The sequence below is a fragment of the Pavona decussata genome, unplaced genomic scaffold (assembly GCF_977016875.1).
Source record: "Pavona decussata unplaced genomic scaffold, jaPavDecu1.1 SCAFFOLD_48, whole genome shotgun sequence".
Taxonomy (NCBI): domain Eukaryota; kingdom Metazoa; phylum Cnidaria; class Anthozoa; order Scleractinia; family Agariciidae; genus Pavona; species Pavona decussata.
In genome coordinates, this window is record NW_028145470.1 from 4140730 (window position 1) to 4159656 (window position 18927).

An 18927-nucleotide genomic window follows, 5' to 3' on the forward strand; every position below is an offset into this window, starting at 1 on the left:
TCTCTAATTCACCCTAGATGGTGTCCCCCAAATCCATATGAAGTCTCTAATTTTTCCGAATTTTGAAAGCCTTCTACACGGTTGCAATCAAACGACAAAACCTCAAACTTCTTAAACTGACTAATTTTAACGTGATCTTTCTTGTGATGGACTCCAATTTCTGATTAAATTGGTTTTACAACAATCATTTGTTTTTCTCTACCTGTAGCAGACGAGCTTGATTCTTCATTTTCCTTTTCTTTGTTCTTTTGTAGTCTTTTCAACTCTTCCAGTTCTTCCTCTGTCTCGGGGCCTAGAATCCAGTCAAATGGCGAGTACCAACGAACAAAATCTTCCAGCAAACAGCCGGGGTTCGCCGCCTAAAGGGGAAACAAAAACTCAAATAATGAAATAAAAAACAAATATTCGACATTGCCGGCACTCAAGTATTTAACCCTAAGAGAGCTATTTAAGTAACAAAACCAGCAAGGCTAGAGCAAATTGCTGAAAATTTTCATTTGAATTTTCATCGATGACCAATGAAATGAAGGCTATTGAATTCATGTAAAGCTATTTACTATCAGTTGTACAAGTGGATCTAAATTTTGAGCCTGATGATAAAGTCTTTTAATGTGAGACCACTCAAATGAAGCTACTGAGCAGTACTTTCCTGTGGTGCTGTTTATTATGCTGTGCAAGGTGGTTCTAACTTTTGAGTGTGCGTATGAAATCCCAAAGTGTGACCATTCAAATGAAAGCTACTGAGTAGTACTTTCCTGTGGTGCTGGTCATTATGCCGTAGAAGGTGGTTCAAACTTTTCATTCTGTGGATGAAATCCTAAAGTGTGACCATCCAGATGAAAACTACTCAGTAACACTCTTCATAGGAGCTGTTTACCGTGTTGTTCAGCGTTGTAGTTCTAACTCTTGAGTATGAGTGGAATTTGTAAGTGTCACCTTTTCGATGAAAGCTAAGGCACAACACATTCTGATTGTAATGTGGTTCACTGTCCTGTCGGTGGTATTGTTCATTATGCTGTGTTTTCAATGTTTAAAATTTTTGAATTGTAGTTGAATAATCTCAGGCTCGTGAACAAAGTATTAAGGGTCATTTGTTTGCTCACCTTAAACGCCTCCATATCGGAGAGCAAGGAAGCGCACTGCATTTGAGCCCTGACACGAGCCCCTTCTGCAGATGTGCCTAATTGTGTAAGTATCTCGGCCTGTTCATCTAACATGTCTTCTGTCATTGGCGCCGGTTCCTAGCACAGAAATGAAAAAAAAACTCTGATCCGTAAGAATTAAGAGACAAGACTAAATGAGGTTTAAACTGCAATGCAGGTCACGAGAACAGACGAAAGCGAACAAAAGTCAAAGAGAGCACACGAGAGACAATGAGAGCACACGACAATCAACGAAGGTACAAGACAACCATCGAGATCAAACGAGAATCAACGAGGGCACACGGAAGTCAATTAGGGCATACGACAGTCAACGAGAGTAATCGAGAGTCAATGACAGCACACGAGCGTAACAAGGGAGCACAACTGAGTGACTGACAGTACACGAGAGTCAAAGTGAAAACAAAAGTCAATGACAAGGCAGAGAGACAATGAGAGTACAGGAGAGTCAACGACATCACACAAGAATCTGACAGCACAAGGGAGTCAACGAGAATACAACGAGATCGCACGAGAGTCAACGAGGGCGTACGAGAGTCAACGAGGTCGTACGAGAGTCAACGAGATCGCACGAGGGTAAACGACGGCGTACGAGACTAATCAAACAAGGGTAACTAGGAAAAACAATCAACAAGGGTTAATGAGAGTCAAAGAAAACACATAAATGTCAAAGAGAATACACCGAGACCGCACGAAAGTCAACGATTCTAACGACAGAACCTCAAATTTGGTAAACTGACTAATTTTAATGTAATCTTTCTTGTGATGGACTCCAATTTCTGATCAAATGAAAATTTAAAAACTTGTCCCCAGTCTCCATTTGAACGCCGTAACGGGCAATTTTGCGCAACAAGGATAACCTCGAAAGTCTCACCCTTTAACCCCTAATATCAAAGCACAAATTCTCCTATCTTGTCCCCATACTTTTCTTATAAAAGTACAGGGGAGAAGTTATTAAAATATTAAGAAACTTCACCTTGGGTGATCATATCCTTAATTCTCATGACCTCAGCGGCTGAATAAGCATTGTTATTAAAAACTGGATCATTGTATAATGTGTTTCTAGGAATTTGATTGGCTTAGCGGCCATGGTAAATGAGCCATTATACCATGCCCGAGAAATAGCGACCATTAAACTGTCTTCTGGTTGTTCTTGCAAAGCAAAATCAGCAAGATCTAGCAATATTTCTTGATTGTTTTTAATAAAACAATTATTCCACTCACGCTTGTTGGATAAGAGATGATTATAGCTAACTAGGCGCTACTCGCCTCGTTGGTTATCTTTAATCTCATATCCAACGCGCGCTCGTGGAATAATTGTTAAATATTACAGGGAAACATTTGATGCTGATTAGGGCCGTTAGGGTTAATAATTCTGTGATAACTGATATCTTTTTACAACTTACCTGAGTAACTGGCACAATTAACGGCTCTCCAGAAACAAGTAGCTTTAAATCCCCAAACGGTTCCTTTCCGCCTTCTCTTTTACATGTATGCGTATTACTCTCAGCGCATTTATTATCGCTATCTAAGTCACTATCTGTTTCGTGTATATTTTTAAAATTCTCTAAATTGTTTCCACGGCCAACGGCAGTCTCTTCTTGGATTTCAAGAGCTTCGAAAAATTCATCGTCATCAGAAACGCTGGATTGTGAGTCTATACTTTCCCTCTGTGTATTTGAGTTACTTTTTCGGAGATTTTCTTTACTTGAAGTACTGTGTTTCGTCCTACTATCAGAGTTTTTTTCCACGTTAGTTGCAAATTGAAGGCTTGCTGTACGAATCTTGGAAAGCCGCTTTCTTTCAATGCAACAGTTAAGCATCTGACGATGAAAACAAAAACGAGAATTAAAACTGATTATGTATGGTAACAGGTTAAGCCATTTATCGTTGCGTCACGTCCAAGTTTTTTTATTTATTTACTTATTTATTTTGGGGTGGATGTCGTCAATTTGTTGTAGATAAAATACTGGCCCATCCCTCTTAATAAACAATGACAAGACTAGAGTAAAAAAAGGTTGTACTATTTTGATTGAAGCTACTTTAAAATCTTTTTTTTTTCCTTTCTCCTCTCCTCTCTATTGCTCTACTCTCCTCTCCGCTCCCCTCCCCTCCCCTCTTCTCTCCTTTTCTCTCCCTTTTCATCCTCGTTTCCTCCCCTCTCCGCTCCCCTCCCTTCCCCCCTCCCATCCTCTCGTTTCGTCACGTCTCGTCTCGTCTCTTCTTTTTCTGTTTCATTTTCCTTAATAAACATGTTCATGTCTGGCGGGGGAGGACGAATTTTCATGTTTGTACAAACGGAATTCTCATATCCAATGAAGTTAAAAACAGTTTAAAGCACACCTTGCGAAGTAATAAGAGAAGAGACAGGAAACTTACCTGAAGTTTTTGATGAACCAAACAACTTCCAAGATTGGGTGGCTGTAACTTTAACCTGTGTAATGGTGTCATATTTTATTAGATAAAAACACGTGACCTCTTTATATCTTGTAACAGTTAAGTATCGAGAATGTAGATGAAATAGAACATATGAAGTAAAAGTTACTGAGCAGTACTTTCCTGTGGTGCTGTTTATTATGCTGTACAAGGTGATTCTAACTTTTTGAGTCTGTGGATGAAATCCTAAAGTGTGACCATTCCAATGAAAGCTACTGAGCAGTACTTTCCTGTGATGCTGTTTATTATGCTGTACAAGGTGGTTCTAACGTTTTGAATCTGTTGACGAAATCCGAAAGTGTGACCATTCCAATGAAAGCTACTGAGCAGTACTTTCCTGTGGTGCTGTTTATTATGCTGTACAAGGTGGTTCTAACGTTTTGAATCTGTTGATGAAATCCTAAAGTGTGACCATTCCAATGAAAGCTACTGAGCAGTACTTTCCTTTGGTGCTGTTTATTATGCTGTACAAGGTGGTTCTAACGTTTTGAATCTGTTGACGAAATCCTAAAGTGTGACCATTCAGATGAAAGCTACTGAGCAGTACTTTTACAAATAAAGATGATTATTATTATTATTATTATTATTATTATTATTATTATTATTATTATTATTATTATTATTATTATTATTATTATTATTATTATTCCTGTGGTGTTGTTTATTATGCTGTACAATATTGTTCCAACTTTAAGTTACCATTCAAATGAAATGTTTATTTTGAACGGTGCAGTATTATACTGTAGCGCTGTTTGTTATCCCTGTACCTTGGAATAAATATGTCATTCTCCCATCTATATCGCATTTCCAGAACAAATTCCTGCCACAAATGAGCCACAGCCCTTAACCCTACACAACAAAACAAAAACAAAAAGAGAAAGAAAAAAAAGGAAAAGATTTGGATCAAACTACTATCAAAACGTTCCGAAAGGCATGAAGCTTTGTCAAGAAAGACTAATAAAACTATACTTAATCTTATATATGAAGGCAACGTCAACGAAAATATAACTAGTTCACAAATACGTTCAGAATAGAGCGATTTTCAATTGAGTGTCATTTGCTTTGGTTTTGCATTACTACGCTTTGTGATTGGTTAACAAAACTCGCGCCACTTTCTCAACCAATGGGAATCCAAAACCAAAACCAATCGTGTTTTCGCCCGTTTTCCCGCGCTTGGCGCCAGTTACATGTATTTGCTTCGAATTCTGATTGTTGTTTACATCTGTTGCGATTGGCCAGAGTAATTACTTTGGTTTTGTTTTTACGACACTCAATTGAAAACCGCTCTATTTGAACTAGTGGTTACTATTTAAGGTGGGCTAGTACCAGTTTCCAACAAAGTATAAGAGATGAATAGTTCTGGAAAATGTTGTGAGCCACATTGAACTCATCGAATTTATATAATATCTCCAAAGTATCCTGGAACTGAACTGATAAGAACTGCATTCAAGTTGTCTAACATGAACTTTAGAAGTGGAAAATTTGTTAATTTTGTTTGTTTGTTTTTTAGGAAAGGGTGGATAAAATTATGTAAAGATTATTCGCTCACCTCCATAACTATGATAAACTATCAAGTTGTCTAACATGAACTATAGAAGTGGAAAATTTGTTAATTTTGTTTGTTTGTTTGTTTTTTGGGAAAGGGTGGATAAAATTATGTAAAGATTATTCGCTCACCTCCATAACTATGATAAACTATCAAGTTGTCTAACATGAACTATAGAAGTGGAAAATTTGTTAATTTTGTTTGTTTGTTTGTTTTTTGGGAAAGGGTGGATAAAATTATGTAAAGATTATTCGCTCACCTCCATAACTATGATAAACTATACAAATGCAAACAACAAGAAAGAAAGTAAGGCTGTCTTCTGGTGCGGTCTTTAAGCCACGAAACTTGTCCTGAGAAGTAACAAACAGCCCATCAACTTACTGAAATCTTGACGTGCACAATTTGTCTAAAAGTTATCTTTGACTTTTCTGTTTAAAAGTTCTATCAAAATCCGTGTTTCCATTCATGACGTACATGTTTGATTAAGTGAGGCTTGAAAAACAGAAAACCTCAAGCCATGGTTGAGGACATTGCTTTCAGAGTACAGGGAGAGACTCATCAATTGGCGTTTCACAATGAGGAATTTGACTTTTTTCATGGGCAGGATCGAGGCATTACAAAACTTGGGAGTAAATTTTGGATAATAACACAGCTGTAGATGGGATGTGGAATTAAAGTTACTTCAAGGGGAGGATTCATGAAAAAGGGAACAACATTTGTGTTTCTGAACACTGCGTGTCAAATAGCTTGTTACAGGACATAGGACTTGACTAATTAATAGCATGGGAATCTGAAAAAACTACGTAATTTATAATGGCCAAGAATAGTCAGTCCACTACTTTATTGACATTTTTATCCAGTTGTGTTTTTGGTAGAAAGAAATTGCCGGTGACTACAAACAAGAAACGCAACAACAACGATGATAAAAAATGTTACTTTGTATAAACTTCTCAAAACTTTAATAATATTTCTCAAACTAATTAATAATTCATCAAGAGAAAACAAAGAAAATCACTACTGTGACCGTGGTTTGGATATGTGTTCCTAATAATTATTACCAAAAAATTTTGCCGATTTTAGCCTTGAATTTCTCCAAGAATTATTGATCATTTGAGAAGCCATATCAAACACTTGAAAGTCGTTTAAAAAAACTCGGCTGCGCCTCGTTTTTTCAACCTACTTCTCAGTGTTTGGATATCTAATGAAACACGCCTTCCCGTGTTTGATATATTACATCACAATACATACATACACTCTATTGAGTGTCCCTGGAAAGGATTTTTCAGCATCAATATAAATTCTAAGAAAGGGAGGTGACATTGTTGGGATTTTATGACCAAAGTCATGGGACAAGAAAAAGAAAACCTGGATGATCCAATTGACCAATCATATTGAGGGCCCTAATTGTGGAGGAAATGCGGAGGGGGGGGGGGGAGGGGGGTGTTATGATGAAGATAAAGTTCAGTTCAGTTCAGTTCAGTTTATTGTTTTGCCATAAAAAAAGTGTACAATTAAAAACTCTTCAAACCTGTGGTCCTTCACAATTAGCTTCCTTTTTGTTTTCCATTTTTTCAAACAACAGTTCCTGCTGTGCAATCTCTAGATCTTCTAAATCTTTATCAGCATCGGGAAACAAATGCTGTGAGCCAAAATAGAATAAAATGTTTGTTAATTGAAGGGCCCACTGGAATATGGGCCTTTTCCTTTTCACCCTTTTCCTATACCAGACCATATGTTAGCCGCATTTTTCAACAGCCACGAAGAAATCCCTACACCATCCAGACTCGCTTTTTTTTCCTGAACACAAACTCTGACTAGTAATTCACTCGAGAGATTCCCAAGGATTGGAAATTCTCCAGAGCTTCTTTCAGCTTATTCCTTTACCAGACCATATGTTAGCTGCATTTTTCAACAGCCACCAGAAAATCTCTACCCTACCCAAACTTGCTTTTTTTGCTAAACACCACCTCTTGTACTTAACTCAAGAGATTCCTATGGATTGGAAATAAAACAGAGTGCCTTTCACCCTTTTCCTATACTAGACCATTTTAGCTGCATTTTTCAACAGCCACCAAAAATCTCTTCCCCACCTAGACTTGCTTTTTTCCCTAAACACTACCCCTAATATTTCACTCAAGGAGCTTTATGATCAAGCTTTCATCTTTTTCCTTTGCCAGACCATTTTAACTGCATTTTTCAACAGACACCAAAAATTTCAACCTTGCCCACATGCACACTACCTTTAGTATCTCACTCAAAAGTTTCCCTAAACACTACCTCTAGTATTTCACTCAAGAAACTTTATGATCAAGCTTTCATCTTTTTCCTTTGCCAGACCATTTTAACTGCATTTTTCAACGGACGCCAAAAATCTCCACCCTGCCCACATGCACACTACCTTTAGTATCTCACTCAAAAGTTTCCCAGGGATTGGAAATTCATCAGAGCTTCTTTCACCCATGGCTGATATTCTTGACGTCGCTCTGGAAACAGCAGTCGATAAAGATGCCACCGGGGGCGCTTCTGTCAGCCTCTGAAGTGCGTGCGTGATGTCTGCTAGGTTGTCTGAAAAGAATCCATATACAAATTCTCCCACTGGGTATTCATATGGTATCATAGTGATACTTGAGAGAACTTGTTTGAATATCAGCCTGACTGTAATAATTTGGATCATCGTATAAAGCAATTCCAGAGATTTGATTGGCTTAGCGGCCATGGTATTTTTAACAATTAGATTATGAGCTTGAGATTTCTATCGCGTGATAGCTGAGAGGGCGCAGCCCAAATAAGCTATCACGTCATAGAAATTGAGAGCAAATAATCTAATTGTTTTAGTATAAATCTACCAGTCATGCAAAACTAAACAAGTAAATTATCTATATCCTCATCACAGACACTTTGAAAACGCAATGAAGTGGCCGCCATTTTGTTAAAAACCGCTACTCACTATCTATCACAGATTAGCATACCTCAGTGACCGACTATCGCGTAACGCGCAATCCGATTGGCTACACAGGTACTGTCTATCGATCGATAGACAGCAGTTTGTCAGAGCGCGAGCGATTTAGCATGCATCATTGCTCAAATATATCAAAATTTATGAAATTTAAAAGATTTTTTTTGCTTCATAGATCGATCACTGAGGTATGCTAAAACAATTAGACGGCTTGCTCTCGGTTTCTATCGCCTTTGATAGTTGGCTCGGGGCTTTGCCCCTCGCCAACTATCAGCGGATAGAAACCTCGAGCTCGCTGTCTAATCGTTAAATAGATAGCGAGTAGCGTAGCCAATCAGAGAACGGCATTCGTGATACAACACTAGTAGATTTTTACTAAGAGCCATTATACCATGCCCAAGAAATAGTGACAATTAAATTGTCTTCTGGTTGTTCTTGCAAAGCGAAACCAGCAAGATCAAGCAATATTTCTTGATTTGTTTAATAAAACAATTATTCCACTTGCGATTATAACATTTGGACATGAAATGATTAGAGCCAACTTGGTGTTACGCGCCTCATTGGCTGCACATTACGCGCCTCATTGGCTCCACATTACAGTTCCAAAGAGAAATAAAATGCGATCACTTATGTTTTGGTAAATAAACTGAAATCTGCTACTCACTGTCGTCATCCATGGCTGTCTTGTTCAGAAGCTGCATTGTGGATTCCTGTCTGTGACACAGTGTCATGAAGCCACCAAGATATTCACCTTACAAGAAATTAATTGATCCAACCATGAAAACTCATTTGTTAATTTTTTACTGAGAGTTCAAAATAAAGGGCTTGGGGGGCATAACTAAAGATTGCGTTTTGTTGTTTTGGCTCCGATTCACTGCATTATTTGCATGTGACCAAAGGGATACAGAATGGTCCATGAAAAATAATGGGTCTTGGCAAATTTTCAGGGAGTCTTGAAATCTTGGCATCTCAAACTAGAGTCTCCGAATCTCGATCTTGTAAAGAATAAGTGGGTCTTGGAATCTCGTATTTTGGATTTTGAATCTCGGAGTCTAGCAAGCGAAATTGTTAAGTCTGAATGACCGTCAAAAAACAACAACAAAACAAAGCAGAGTGAAAAGTGGCTCAACACCGCAATTGTGCAGGCTGTGAAACATGTAGGCTTGGATAAAAATTCTGCTTGTAAATTGCTGTATTATGCCTAAAAAAGAGCAAGGTTGATTTCCATTGTCTCAGGCTCAGATTTGACAAAATAGTCAAGTCTTACGCAAGATCACTTCACTTCACACAGTATGCACCAATTCTTTGAAACACCCCTATCCCTCACTCAACGTTGACTTTATGTTGTTTCATCATAGCCGTTGTTTGAATGGAAATTGTTTTGTGGAGAAAGTAACATTAAAAGGCAGAACCTTTGGGGGAACAAGAGATCCAATCAAACTGTTTCATTAGGGTTTACAGTCAGGATTGCATACCTAGTAAAATGACCTTACCAGCTTGGTTGCCACAAGTCTGCTTTTATATAGTTCAAATAACAGCCATGCCATGGGTTTGACCCCAATGATATTAGTTAGGGTTTCAGAATTTGTTCTCAAGTTCTCATGCCTTAATAAAGTTCACTTACAAGAATCACATTATACAATAGTTATAATTAAAGTATTTTGCAATTACAGTGGAACCTCTCTTTACGGACACCTCCATAATACGGACACCTCTCTATTACGGACAGTTCACTTGGTCCCTGAGTGACCAAAATCAATATAAAGCCTACTTCTCTAAAACGGACACCCATAAAATACGGACACTTATTCCTGTCACCTTGGTGTCCGTAATAAAGAGGTTTGACCGTATATTTATATTAAGGTATTTACCAAGTAAACACTGTGGATTTTCACTCATCTTGGCTCTCACTGACCACTGAGGGGCATGGCATGGGTCAAGATCACTACAAAGAAAAATCCAAAATTAATATAACCTCACATTTCTAGCACTGTGCTGGGAGAAATAATGCCACGCTTAAAAAAATCCCCAGAAGGAAAAGACTAGAGCAAGAAAGGAGTGGAAATCAAGCCTATATAGTTCAAGAACAGCTTAGCATGCTCAAACTTCCTCTGGCCTTCATTTGTTCTGAACCATTATTCGATCTTTTCAAATTCATGTTTTCCCTCATTAATATCTTATCATGGCAACCATCTCTCTAAAATTGATCTCAAGCTGACTAATAACCAGTTAGGTAATACTTGATTCTTCAGAATATTATTCTAACTGGCTGACAAAAAACTTAACTATTTCTAGCAATAACAATAATATTTTATTATTGTAAATTAAATGAAAACATGTATCTTTGAAACATTTTGCACTTACGAATAAACAGAATTGTCAACAATAACTTCTTCAGACAGACAGGGCCATGTTGTGGAAAGATGTAGCTCCCTAGTAAAAAAGACATTTTTGTCACAAAGTAAGTAATACATCAATGGAAGACCAAGTTCTTTAATTAAACAAGGTTTATAGAGTCCTAAAGTGATGATGTCACAAAAACTAAATTTATGAATTTATGGGTTTTGTTAGTTTACTTGGAAAAAGCATGATGAAAAATGCCTACTAGCCAAAAATCAGCATCTTATTGCAATTTGGGGGTGAGATATTAGCTCTGTTATGCCCGATGACTCCATGCAAATCCTTCTAATTTTGTCTCAGTTCTTAACGTTTGGAACTGAGACAAAGTTAGAAGGATTTGCATGGAGTCATCGGGGCATAACAAAGCTAATATCTCACCCCCAAATTGCAATAAGATGCTGATTTTTGGCAAGTAGGCATTTTTCATCATGCTCTTTCCAAATATACTAACAAATCCCATAATTTCAAAAATTCAAATATTTGTCAGACAATGGACTGTGCCATGTCTCAGAGATGATTTGCACAGAGTCCTCTGTCACTGTGGAGGCCGATCTGGGATGAGCTAACAATTAAGCTGACAGATATGTACCTTAGTGGGTCTTGACATGCCCCAAACGGCAAAGTTCCCAGGTTTTTAATGCCAACTTTATATTCCAAACATGAAGATGGGTCAGGAGGCTCTTGAGGCCATGCGTAATCTGTCCACTCATCCAGAATGTATGTGAATCGTACAGTAAGTGTAACAGGGGGCATGGGAGATGTGGGACATGCCTGGAAAGTAGAGATTAAACTGTTAAAAAAATATATAACTCTATACTAATTATTGTTACTGTCCGATTTGATTTTTTCTGACGAGGAGCAAAGAAATTTTGAGAAACAAATGAAACAAGATGAGCATGCAGGTGTAGTAAAATTCCAGGGCCTGGTTGTTCGAAAGGCGATTGACGCTAATCCACGATTAAAAGTTAACCAAGGTTTTCAGCTTGCTCGTTAAAAATGTTTTTAAGATCTAATTTCAAGCTAATAGTAAAGAAAAATCAAAGTCAAAACTGAGGCCAAAAATCTAAATTAATTTCGTAATTAATAGTAATAGTAATTAAGGTATCAGCCACCCTTCAGGACAGTCCGCGCGCCGATCGCTGCCATATTTGAGGTTTCAACGTTTTCAAATAGATATGCTTGAGAGCTTTCTTTTGAAAAAAAAACTGGAAGAAAATATTATTTCTGTCGAAAGATATCGAGGGTAAAAGATTTTTTCTCGTTAATTATATTAATTGATCGTTGACAAAATTTGTCATACCCTTGTCACACATCAATTAGCTTGACTGTGAACTAGTAACGTGATACCGAGTGTGTGCTTCGACACAACACGTGCGAATTGTCTTCGTGTTGTTTATAGCCTTCAGTATTCTCCGTGGATATTTAGCGTTTGCTTCGGTGAAAATGCCGCCAAAAAAAAGAAAAGGTCGTGCCCGTTTTCATCATCGAAACCAAGAGCGAAAAAGAAATCGAAGAGCGAGTTTGACAAACAATGGGCCGCAAAATTGGCAGAGAGCGACAAAGGCTCAGTTTATCGGCAAGAGAAGTGGCTCGAGGAGTTGGATATTCAGAAAAGCGAAAATGCTACAGTTGCTGCGAGTGCAAGCTGCTCCAAAATCCAGCTAGAAGAGCCAGAAGAAGAAAGCCAATTAAGCTCAACGACCCCAACTGCTGATGGAACGTGGAAAACAATAAGCGGTCGAGCTATTGCATCGAGCGAAAAGCTGCTTGAGAAACTGGACGAGTCTATATCTTGTCGATTTTGCCAGGGAAGAGTCCAAGTCATGGAAGATGCAGCGACTAAGCATGGACTTGGTTCTACCTAGAGAATCCAGTGCGAGAATAAAAGCTGTCTGTCGCACAAGACAAATTCTGTTTTTAATTCTTCCGAGAAGAGAAGAGCGTTTGAAATAGGCCGGGCCTCAGTTCTTGGGCTTCGAGCAATCGGCGGCTTCGCTTTCGTTCGTGTTGATTTCGCACTGGTTTTCGGCATCTTTACAAACCTAGCCACATTTCAAGAAATTAACACAATATATTTTTATTGCTACATGAAAACCGTATTGTTGTTTGTAAATTAAACGATTACTATGCATGTACGTTCACTAACCTCAACAAATTTTGTCTTTTGTCCACACGCGGTGTAATTGAACTGACTGGAAGCAAAATAATTTATATTTCCCGCTGCCTTCCGCGAAAGTTTGTTCCTGTTACATGTTACCTGTCAAAGTCCTATTGTTAGAGAAAATTGATCCCTCTCTGATACCAATCAGAATAAACAATTAGGTGTTATAATCTCTTTCCAGGTAGGATGCCGCCAAAATTGTATTTTCCATTTTATCTCCGAACGCAAATTTTGCCGATCGGCTCGTACATTTTGAACTCCAAGTCGGCAGCCTTTCAATCAATTTCGCTAAAATTTGGCCAGAGTGATGCCATATATCTCTTCTACAAAACCGTGTCTGCGAATTTTAATACTCCTTTTGATTTTAAAGCTAGAGCTTTTTTTCCACAGGGAGTGTTGACTAATTGCCTTCCCAACTTCATTTGCTAATAAAAGAGAAACAAACGCACTTGTCAAAAATCTGAGACACGGTTTTTTAGAGGAACGTGTTGAGAAGCGAATGCGGTGTTAATTTTTTTCTTCCGTTTATTTCCAGGCGGGAGTGGAACATGATTTATAGAGACGTGTACTTTTACCCAAAGCGTTCCAATTTCGAAACACATTTAAGTAAATAGTTTTTGTTAGTTGAAATCCATAATCTGGAATTATTAAACTTTTAAAAAATATATGGTTTATAGGGGTTTTTATAAAAACAACTAACACTACAGCGATCCGCGCGCGGACGGTCCTGAAGGGTGGCTGATACCTTAAACTCGAATCAAAGTTCTTGTTAATCCAGGATTAACTTAATTGGGCTTTGAACAACTGGGCCCAGTTCTTTAACTGTACAAATAACTGCCAAAAAAAGTTTTCTACTGTACAGATAACTAACTGTAGGACTACAATATTAATAAATTCATACTTATCTGGCACATTGTTCAAATATTACTAAGTGGAGTTGGAAAATAAAATGCTTATAAATTTATTGTTACCAAAGGGAAGTGCTGCACATGATTTAATGGTTTGGTCCTAGTCTCTGCCATCATACTTCCTTAGACAACAAAGTTCTATAATATTCATTTCCTCTCTCCACCCAGGTATATATAAATGCGAACCAGCACCTCCTGTCTGTAAAAATGTGACTTGGGCTTTCAGGAATGGGTAAAGAAGTAAAGTTTGTTGCAAGTCAAATTGCTCCAAAAAATCTAAAGAGTTCCCTGAGTTTGAATTGAACACATGTTGCTTTGCTGCTCATTTTAAACGCTCTTAACCTATTAAGGATGGTGCTTCCTTTTGCTACCGCGCAAATGCTCTGCACATCTTTAGATGGTCTGAGAAACTCGGATTTCTTGGAGACGGTGCCGACTAATTCTTGCAGTTTTTGACTATGCAGGAAAACAAGATCTTAGTAATGGCTCTTGAAATCCACAGAGAAAACATTTTTCAGAGATACTTAAACTTCATTTTTTGAAAAAAAATTCCATTACACTGACATTATGTATTTTAAAGCTTTTTAGAATTATTGTCAGTTGTTTTATTACCTCTGAAAAATGCATGGTTACCCCCAATTTTCTGCTTTTCTCACAAAGTAATAAACTGCGAAAAAATACCTATAGATGTATTAGGAGGCGTCATCCTTAAGGTCTACTATTAAGCTGAAAGCAAGCTCAAGCTCACCAATTTGTCCTTGAAGATTTCAAGAAGTCCAGCTAAATGGCCAAATTGACTTGGAATGCGGCGAAGCTGAGAAATCTGAAATATTGTGCGGAATCCTCCACCAATGCACAAGCCATAGTATACTTTTCTCCATTGCTGAAGAACATGAGCAAACATGGGCACAGTGCTGCAAATATCAACAGATGTTGCAAGATGATTATTAATATGAACAGTGCATGTAGAAGGTATGCTGGACTTGAGATCAAAATAATAATTTCTGCTTTGAGTATTAGCCAAGGATCCTTAACTCCCTTTTTTGCAGATAAAATTACTGTGCAGGGTGGTCCTTCGATCATGTCTATCCTTACATCTCCCTTAATAACTTATTTTTTTGTCAAGTTTTTAAACTAGAACCTTTAATCATAAGCTTGTATTTAACTGAATTTTAATTTCCTGGGCAGGATCCCAGCTGCCCAGGAGCTCATTTTCCAATAGAACCCCATTTATTGTCTCCTTTGTATTTGATTATTTAATGTCCAATAAACTTTGTTACCATTTAGAGTTGGTGGCTGCAATTCCAATAGAGCTCAAAAGAAGATGACATTTTGATTCATTATCTACAGCTTCAGCATCCTCGGCAGGAGAGATTACAATGAACTCCTTCACACCATACCTGAAAGAACATAATTATTATGTTTTCATATTTAGCTTTGTCCTTATTCCCTACTGAAATACTCAATTAATTAGATTTTAATTCCATAGACCTTTATCTCTTGGCGGCAATGTTGAGTCTCAGGGGAATAAAAAGCTTTGTTTTCGCATGGCAAGCCTAGGCCAGATGTGAACTCAGTCCAAGGCTTGCCATACAAAAACAAAACTTTTTATTCTCCTGAGACTCAACATGGCCACCGTGTGATAAAGGTATATTGTTGCCCTGTATAATTTGCATAGTATAGAAAATTAATGGTCTTGGGAAGCTATGATCCTGAATATGGGTTGGGGTATGGGGCTTAAGAGGTAGAAGTTATATGGAAAGGGGGGTGGGTGGTGGGGGGTTAGCATCGGCAAAACTTACTAAAGAGAGGGCTTAATATTAGAGAAAGACAAGGCTTTTATTAGTAAAGTCAGAGCAGCTTTTGAGCAAAGCAAATTTTAAGGCCTAAGCTACATTCTAACACAGCTGAGTGAAGCTATGATGAGATCAGTAGGCCATGTGCAAAGAGTTAAAAGAGCTATTCACATTCCACACCCTCCTGTTGGCTTAATTGTTCCTTGCCTACCAGAGTGCTTGGCCATGGGCGAGGTTAGAATCAAAATAATGTTTGGTAGTTGATACCTAATTTATTCTTGTTTTTCACATTACCATGTTCCCACCAATGGCGTAGCTCCACTGCTCACTATATAAACACAAACAACCCTCAATTGAAGGGGTGCCTGGAAAAAGCCCTAAGTGAGGTCTGATAGACTGCTAGATTCTCCTTCTAAATTGCCTTATATTTGCATGTGAAACAAAAGGAAAATTTGACCTTTCATCAAAAGTCACTTAGGGCCTATTCCATACACCCCTTCAATTCTAAGATTCACGCTAACGAAGGACTAAGGCTCGAAACAACAGCACTTAAATCAAATCTCTTTACGGTGGCCAATTTACCTTTAGTTATCAACTCTGTTGATAAACCAAACATTCGTTTCTACTCCCCACCGACGCAACACCACAGTTTCTTTTAGAAACTAATCCCCTTATCCAAACGTTATAATCAACCTGGACCCGGTTGTTCGAAAGCCGATTAATGCTAATCCCCGATTAAAAGTTAACCAAGATTTTCATCTCGCTCGTTAAAAATGTTTTTAAAAGCTGATCTTAAGCTAAAGGAAAAGAAAAGTTCAAGTCAAAACTAAGGCACAAATAAAGTGTTTTGAAAAAATAATTATTGATTAGTAATTAAAATCTAATCAAACTTCACATTAACCCAGGATTAGCTTAATCGGGCTTTGAACAACTGGGCACTGGTATAATGTGTTTTTTTTACATCCCACAGCAATGTTATAATTTTAACCATTGTATTGATAGGAATGATCTTACACTCACCATCTGCTGAGGCAATGTGTTCTGGGAGGAAAATCAAATTCCATATCAAACATCTCCACCATAGCATTAGGCAAGCAATCCTCCAAATCTGTAATTAAAATAAAACAGTGAATAAGGTGGAGACTGTTACTGTACCTTTCAATAACATACAGACTCTGAGCTCCAAGATTTAACCAACCGTTATGATTTTCACTGCCATCAATCTCTGCAGCGGACCTCTAAGAAAACAAAAACGTTTGGTTCATCGAAGTCAAAAGGTCATGTTTGTGCACTGTGATTGGCAGACTTCAATCCACTTTGTTGGTTTCTGTATTTTTTGCAGCCAGCTGGTTGTCGCTGTAATTATGATTGACAGCAGTAAAACCGTCAATCTCTGCAGCGGACTTCTAAGAAAACAAAATCATTTGGCCGGTGGGGGTCAAGAGCTCATGTTTGTGCACTGTGATTGGCAGATTTCAATCCACTTTGTTGGTTTCTGTATTTTTTGCGGCCAGCTGGTTGTCGTCGTAATTATGTTTGACAGCAGCAAAACACGCAAATTGTTAGTTGGAGTTGAAGTTCAGAGTCCCTATGTTATTGAAAGGTGCAGTATAAATTTGTACCACAAGATATGCCTTCAAACCTACTCAACAGGAAAAAGCCACTCAACAAAAATAAAGTTACTTCAAATTGGCTCAAATTTTACTCACACTCTCATTTTTTACTTTTGAATTATGACTTAAAGGTGCCCAATCATATATCAGCCATGCATTGCAAAATGGAGCTAGTTTTTGGTTGCCAAATCAATATTTTTTTACAACACTCTTTCCAAGTTTCTCGTTAAAGGGGAAGTATCATGCAAATTTGCTGTCATGTCAAAACCTTAAAACGTTTGTCTGTCAGCAGAAACAAAGAAATGTAAGTGTCAAGTTTGTTATAAACTATCACCCCAGTGCAATAAAAACTGTTGATTAGTGCCTCCAGCCATGGAAAGACTAGAGTAGGCCGGTATGGATTGAAACTTGAAAAATGTTAGGCTAATGTTTTTCAAGTTCTCGCATTTTAGTTTCCAAAATGTGCTAGGACAGATCACGAGTTGTTTCTTTTAAGAATTGAGTTGATTTCTTAATTCCTTTCATCATTCTAGAATTATTTGGCAGCTGATTGAAGGTCTCATTTTATCATTTTTAACAAAAGTTACCAAAAGCCCCATGATACTTCCCCTTTAAATTCCACAATTCTTTTCGGACCTGGGCTTATAATATTATACATGCACGTTCAGAATTCTACAGCATTCCAACAGAAACTGACCTCCTGCTTGTATATTATTTTTTCCAGTAGATTTCTTTCTTGTCCTCAGGTGATGGTACGACACAACAAAGTTAAAACCACCAAAAGATATTCTCTCTGACACCACTCCCCAGGTCCCTTCTCTCTGCTATCAAATAAAAGAAAAAAATAACATTTGTTGAAAGAACTAGAACTAGTCAAAGCCAAAATGCAATTTTTTATTTTTCTTCCTGCTCCTATCCCTCTCCCAACACAAAATGCTTTTTTTTCTGACTCTCTTCCTTCACTCCCAGTATCCTATCCTTCCACACCCAGATTAACCCCACCCCGCTCCTCCACATCTCCCTCCACTACTGAGTAATGATTCACAAGCAACACCTATATGTTAACCTTTTAGTCCTAACAGTGATCAGTATCAAATTTCTCCTTGTAATATCAATGCTTATTCAACCCCTGACATCATGAGAATTAAGGACATGATCACCCAAGCTGAATTTTCTTGATATTTTTAATCAATAGCTTCTCCCCAGTACTTTTATAAGAAAAGTATAGGGACAAGATGGGAGAATTTGTTCTTTGATATTAGGGGTTAAAGGGTTAATTCATTGACTCAAAATTTTACTTTTACTTGAATGAATGAATAGTATATAACAGCACTTATATTTAAACTGTAATTTATAAATGATGCCCAAGCAGTTGAGGACTACTTATTGCTGTTAGTTTTGTCAAATGAAATCTAAAAAAGAAAGTGGTTCTCCCTAGCAGCTGTCAAACCCATGGCTTCCCACATGTCAGTCAGATGCTTTGACCTTTGAGGTACTTGAAAATACATGTTTTGTCCATCTGCTCATTATCAAGCTTATAAAATTTATAATAGCATTATTTTGTTCAGTCAAAGTCCTAGCTTCCATGAGTCTCCTGTAGCTCAGTGGTCTAACGCATCCGAACTAGTAATTGGAAGGTCTTAGGTTTGACTCCTGATGGATTTTCTTTTTCTGAGTATGCCTGTGTCACTTTATGAATAACACATCATTTTCAAGAAAGATTTTATTATAATTATCAAACCCTACACCCATAGTAACTGGACACATCATTGGTCAATTTTAGAGATCCGTGATTAAAAATTACTACAGTCGACGACACCGTTGGGATCAGAAAGAGTCCATATTATTGTCCTTATTAAGTGGGTTAATTTTAAGGAAAAATGGAGTGGGACCAAGAAAACTGTTCATAATAACAAGTGTCCGTATTAAGCGGGTGTCCATAAAGTGGGTT

The 18927-nt window shown here is 37.7% G+C and overlaps 1 protein-coding gene across 3 annotated transcripts in view; it reads right to left on the minus strand.

The window, feature by feature from the left end:
• The window catches only part of LOC146481870 (rab3 GTPase-activating protein catalytic subunit-like), a 31316-nt gene that overhangs the window by 6520 nt on the left and 5869 nt on the right, over positions 1-18927 (minus strand). For all 3 annotated transcript variants that reach the window (XM_085107967.1, XM_085107968.1, XM_085107966.1), the window contains 16 exons: positions 17674-17800; positions 16384-16471; positions 14848-14967; positions 14316-14481; positions 11088-11269; positions 10463-10531; positions 9970-10043; positions 8763-8849; positions 7541-7707; positions 6671-6781; positions 5402-5492; positions 4364-4445; positions 3540-3594; positions 2567-2983; positions 1104-1241; positions 203-359 (listed from right to left, as the gene is read on the minus strand). In XM_085107967.1, the coding sequence (XP_084964093.1) occupies positions 203-359; positions 1104-1241; positions 2567-2983; positions 3540-3594; positions 4364-4445; positions 5402-5492; positions 6671-6781; positions 7541-7707; positions 8763-8849; positions 9970-10043; positions 10463-10531; positions 11088-11269; positions 14316-14481; positions 14848-14967; positions 16384-16471; positions 17674-17800 (2131 nt within the window). The remainder of the gene's footprint in view (positions 1-202; positions 360-1103; positions 1242-2566; positions 2984-3539; positions 3595-4363; positions 4446-5401; positions 5493-6670; positions 6782-7540; positions 7708-8762; positions 8850-9969; positions 10044-10462; positions 10532-11087; positions 11270-14315; positions 14482-14847; positions 14968-16383; positions 16472-17673; positions 17801-18927) is intronic.